This window comes from Sinocyclocheilus anshuiensis, unplaced genomic scaffold (genome assembly GCF_001515605.1).
Source record: "Sinocyclocheilus anshuiensis isolate Anshui unplaced genomic scaffold, SAMN03320099.WGS_v1.1 scaffold566, whole genome shotgun sequence".
Lineage (NCBI taxonomy): Eukaryota > Metazoa > Chordata > Actinopteri > Cypriniformes > Cyprinidae > Sinocyclocheilus > Sinocyclocheilus anshuiensis.
Window position 1 is genome coordinate 1,655,712 of NW_015542410.1, and position 5,619 is coordinate 1,661,330.

At 39.2% G+C, this 5,619-nt stretch overlaps 1 protein-coding gene across 3 annotated transcripts in view; it reads left to right on the plus strand.

Moving 5' to 3' along the window:
* The first annotated feature begins 3,597 nt into the window (after positions 1 to 3,597).
* Positions 3,598 to 5,619, plus strand: part of LOC107693361 (protein FAM131B-like) — a 28,591-nt gene continuing 26,569 nt past the window's right edge. For all 3 annotated transcript variants that reach the window (XM_016492709.1, XM_016492710.1, XM_016492711.1), the window contains exon 1: positions 3,598 to 3,738. In XM_016492709.1, the coding sequence (XP_016348195.1) occupies positions 3,711 to 3,738 (28 nt within the window). In that variant the 5' untranslated portion in view covers positions 3,598 to 3,710. The remainder of the gene's footprint in view (positions 3,739 to 5,619) is intronic.

A 5,619-nucleotide genomic window follows, 5' to 3' on the forward strand; every position in this document is an offset into this window, starting at 1 on the left:
TTTATTTCACTAAATTATATATTTTTTACTTTTATGTTCACAGATTCAGCCATCTCTTCAGCCACATACAATACATTCTATTCTATTCTATTCTATTCTATTCTATTCTACTGAAATCTATACATTGGCTGAGAAGAAAAAAGAAATATACATATATGTAAACATTATTCTATTCTATTCTATTAAAGGCCTATTATATTACATTATATTCTTTTGGTCCCATTTTCCTATTCTCATTTCTATAGCCAAATAATGCCTAAAACCTATAATGCCTATAAATAATATTACAAAATAAAGGCAGAAAATTCAGAAACTTATTTTACCTAAATATCTTTTGGATAGACTAGAAGCAAATTACATTGAACTTTCAGTCATTCGGCCAAACAGGCGTTTCAGGGCACATGCAGATGGCTACATGCATGGTGGAGGTTATATATATTTTCAGAAGATCAACAATAGACATGAACTGACCCTTTCAAGCGAACCCATGTGAAGATCAAGTAAACTATAAAGCCCCTGCACAAGTACAAAGTGACAGGGCTGTGAGCTCTGGGTGATTCACGTTCTCAGAGGCTCAAATAAATGTTTCAGAGTGAATAAAACCCTGCTGAATTACTTTGGTCTAACATGGAGTTATTGATCGCGGCCAAGGGCAGAATAGAGCCGGGCCGGAGCCTGGCTCTCTGTCTGAATTAGAGCTCTGTCGGCACAGCGCAGGTCTGATGTACTCACACTGTGCAAATGTAGAGGGAAGAAATCGGATTTGCAGCTGCTGTACTGCAGTTTGCTATGGGGATTGTTAAGAGCCTTTTACCCCATCATCATGCCTTGCACAGCACATTGGGAGGTCAGTACATGTTCAGCGCTATTTATAGTTATGCAAGTTATACTAGAATGTAATGTAGCCTAAAAGTACGCAACAATAATGTAAAGTTAAATAGCAGCATGTAACCTTCAAATTATAGATGCTGGCATGCTGCATATACAGTTATACTAAAATGATGTGTTATTATGTGTGCAGACAGACACACACAAATCAAAATATGCAAGGGAGACATAGAAAGTCCCAGTCTCAAAGGTGAATTTGATGTCAGTGGCTGCTTTGAAAATGAGAGATAGGGTGGAGAAAGGGAGGGAGATGGAGAAAGAGAGAGTGAGAAAAGGATGACTCACCCTTTGAGAGAGCCTCCTGTAACTTCAGGCAAGCTGTTGGGTGCATAAATAAATGATGATATGGTGTCCCAATGTTGGTTTTGTGATGTCAGGATGAGCCTTCTCCCTCCCTCTTCCTCTCTATTTATCTCCCTCAGTGTCAGGTATACACCTCCTTTTTTAAGTTGGGGAAAGTTGAGGCATTGATTTGTGTAGAGTCATTTGTATAGTGTGAAGTGTAGTCACTTTGGGTGTCTGAATTTCTGAAGGTGTTGATATGTTGATGTGCTATCAATGGTGTTTTGACTGTGTCTGCTTCTGTCGATTAAGCTGAACTGTGTTAACGTAACTTGTTAACAAGATCTGTTGCAAAATAATTTTAGTTGATGCTAAGTAAACACATTTTCATCACAAGAAAAATGTATAGGAGAAGAGGTAGGATTAAATAATTTTTTCATGTTTTTAAAGAACTCTTTTATGCTCATCTGTTTATTTGATCAAAAATACAGCAAAACAATAATATTGTAAGCTAGTATTATATATATATATATATATATATATATAACGTATATTATATAAAATACGTTTTATTTTTATTTTAGTATATTCAAAAATGTTTTTTATTCCTGTGATGGCCATTACTCCAGTCTTTAGTGTCACACAATCATTCAGAAAAAAATTTTTGGTACTACAAAAAAAAAAAAAAAAAAAAAGTTGTGCTACTTAATATTTTTGTTGAAATTGTGATACATTTTTCAGGATTTTTTTTATGTGTAGAACATTTATATGAAATACAAATCTTTTGTAACAATGTAAATGTCTTTATTGACACTCTTGATTAAGTTAATGCATCCTTGCTTGAATTAATTAGTATTAACTAATATTAATGATTAAAATAAGCATTAATGTCTTTAAAAAATATTCCTGTCCTCTATCTATCTATCTATCTATCTATCTATCTATCTATCTATCTATCTTCCTGTCCTCGATCTATCTATTGAGTCTTATGGAAAAATTGTTATTGGATTTATTTACATAGGCCTCATTTTGATTATTATATACATGTAATCATTTTAATGACAGATGTTTGTATTAATTTAGCATATTTGTCATTTCTAAGTTTCCAAATGACTAAATGTAAATAATGGGCCATTTCTAAATATAGGATCAAATATCATGCAGTTTGGGGGGCAACAAAGCTCACCTCACTCTTCCTATACTGTTTGTGTATGTGTATATGTGTTATAAAGTGTAAGTTCCTAAGAATGTGCAAAGGCACTCAATTTAAACCTAAAAGTTTATTTTAGAAAATAAAACATATTGTAGATTTGATGTGAATCAATATAACACCAAGTGAAAAGTGTTAAATGAAATGCTTGGAGAATCATACATATCGAAACAGATTTTCGAAGCGGAAAAGCAGTCAACCCCGGCATCTGTTTGGACAGCTCCCCTGTAATATTATCACACGCATACATATTTCATCCTTTCTTTCCTCCTCCCATCCCTGTCATCCCTTCTTTCCTCTCCTCATCGCTCTTGCTCTTTCTCTTTCTCTTTCTCTCTCTTCCTCCTGAATACTAATTCAGCCTCACGGTTCTTAATATGTTTCAAAGCACACCTCCTGGGTTAGCCCTCTCCATTTCTCTTCAAAGGTTCTTCTTCTGGCAGCGCTGGTGGAATGCAGTGACAGAATGTGTTTAAAAAAAGGAGAAGAAAGAAACCTTGCTTGCTTGAGGCAGGGAGAGTGCGCAGCATGCATGTGTGTGTGTGTGTGTGTGGGTATATTCAAGGTTACGGCTCTCCACAGACACACTGGACATGACAAGCAAACATGATGAGCCGGTTCTATATAGATGTGCAAAACTCTTCGATTTGAGCTGGAGGGGTGAGAAAGCAAGTAGAGAGGGAGTCCGAGAGATCAGGAGGGATAAACAGATGTTTGTACATGCTTTCGGGAGTGCAAACGCAACAGGAAAATAAGAGCAAGGGAGGGGCGGCAGAACTGGGTGGGGAAACAGATGCACCGCATTGTCAAGCGATAATGGAGAGAACCAAAGAAAAGAGATGCCCCGTATACGATTGCTCAAGATATTGATGCGGGAACTCCAGGGAATTGCGTGGAACTTCTGATCGATGCTCTTTCCTCTTGTTGTCATTGACATTTCTCAATGTCATTGTTAGTTGTTTGATACAACAACCAGTAGTATCAATTATAAAGGGATTTATGGGAACATAAGTGGCCGGTGATGGTGGTTCTCTCCCGTTTCACAGACACACTGACTTAGTGACTGACTAACTCTGATATCTCGGCTCACCAGAGAGTATGAGGGGGTTGCAGCGAGGCAAGGAGGGAGGAAGGGAGGGAGGGTGGATGACGGTGAGAGCGGGTTGGAGGCACACACACACACTTGCTCTCGCATACAGCCTTACAGAGACAGGAGGGGAGAGTCAGAGACGCGGAGAAGAAGAAGAGGAGAGAGAGAGAGAAGGAGAGAATGTCTGCTGAGAGGGTGGCTCTCGTTCCTCGTTCACAAACCGGCCCTCGCTGAGACACCATGGGCTGTATCGGCTCCCGCACCATCAGTAAGACCCTCTCTGTTTTGATTGCCTTTCTTTTCCAGGTTGAAAGGAGACCAGCCAGGGGTAGAGGAGCATCCCCCCTCTCGGAGAAAAACGTGTGTGTTTCTATGGAAACCTTCTGGTTAAAGGCCGTTTGTCCTCCAGGCTTTGACAGTGATTCGGCACGCTGCTTGTGGGAAGCTGGGATGGAGGTGTTAGCTTTTGAGAGCTGTTAGTGTGCCTGGAATTGATAGCCATGTGTGTCCGCGTGCATGCGGTTGGTGCAGACAGAGTGGTTTTAAAGATACAACGTGGAATTTTTGGAGCGTACGATTGCATTCGATGCACCTCCAGAACGACTCGCAATATCTGACACTGTGCTAAGGTCACGTCAGGAGCTGTTTGTGTGGAAACAGAAGCAGTTCACAGGTTTGAGCGTGTACGTACATGCAGCCAGGTTAACCGAAGAGGGTGTTTTTAGGATCAGAGGTGCTCGCGCGCAAAAAGCGCTCTGGTGTGACGTGGAGCCGGCTGAATGCGTCTCACATGTAGGTCAAATTCTACAAAGTCAACGGCACCAGTGGGCACCTGTTCCCACCAAACGGTTATGCGTTAACACAGCCGTCTATGACAAATTGAGGGTGTTTTGGCACGATTAATATTCTTCTGTAACCGTGAGATGGCAGGCAGGCTAACTACCCTGGAGAGAAGACTCTGAATTGTTCCTCTTAAACGTGTTTTACGATGCCGTCCGCCCATTAAGACGAGAGCGCAGTATCAAAACAAACCGAGGCAGCTGATGGAGTGATAAATAAATAAATGCTGCTGTATTTGACCTTTGATTGTCATTGAGCTGTCATGGCAAAGGAACAGAGAGTCTGGATGGAAGATTTCTTTCACATAATAAAGCTATTGCAGAAAGTGTAAGAGTGGGATACATTGGGTAATTAGGGAAACCCGTGCCGAGTAACTAAATTTAACCAACTCTTATAGAAATACTTAATTTTTAAAGAACTAAAAACTCATATGTCTTCAAGTTGTGGCACTGGAATTGGCCTACTATCTGATATGCTCTAGAGAGGAGCGTGGATGGCATATTTAGTGTGTTTGGCTATAAATAGTGTCTACTTTACAGTGACCGAAAAGCAGAGGAGAGAGGACAAAATGCATGCTAAATAATATGGGTCAAGTGCCTGATATAGGCCTGTGGTTGTTAACCCCTTATTTTGAATGGAGCAAACACTTCTAATGTAATTTATGTGCTGTCGACATGTTGCACTGATGCTCTTAATGGCTCAACCAAGGCCCCGTTATCGATTTTTTTGGTTATTCTTGACTTCATGAGCTCACCAAGCAACCATTCTTAGGTTGATCATCTCAAATCCTTGTGAGATTCTGTGTTTACAGTAAAATGCATCGCATTTGAATTATACTTTCAAACTTTTTTTTAATATCAGGTTTGGGTTTTTAATTAAAATCACTTACACAGCTATTGTTCTTCTCACAAGGATTGTGTAATGAATCAACCACAGTCTTTAAAGGGCACTACTGAAATACCTGAATCTGGTGACAGATTGTAAAGGGCAATTGCAATTTACTAATCAAAGTATTAAACTAGAAATACCCTCTTGCAGCTTTCAGTAAACGAGCATGAAATGACACTTCACAGGCTTTCCTCATTAAAGTTGTTATGTTAGCTAAGCTGTCAAACATATTCACTAGGAATATGTTTGCTATAATTAAGCTCTTCAGTACTTTACCAATCAGCAGTGAGGGTCAATCAATGGCTGTAGAAACAGCACTAAGCATTAATGAATTAAGTGAGTATTGTTTATTTTGAACAGCTACTTTGTGGGTCTCCTCTAGCTATTTAACATATGATTAACATATGACAGATATAATATA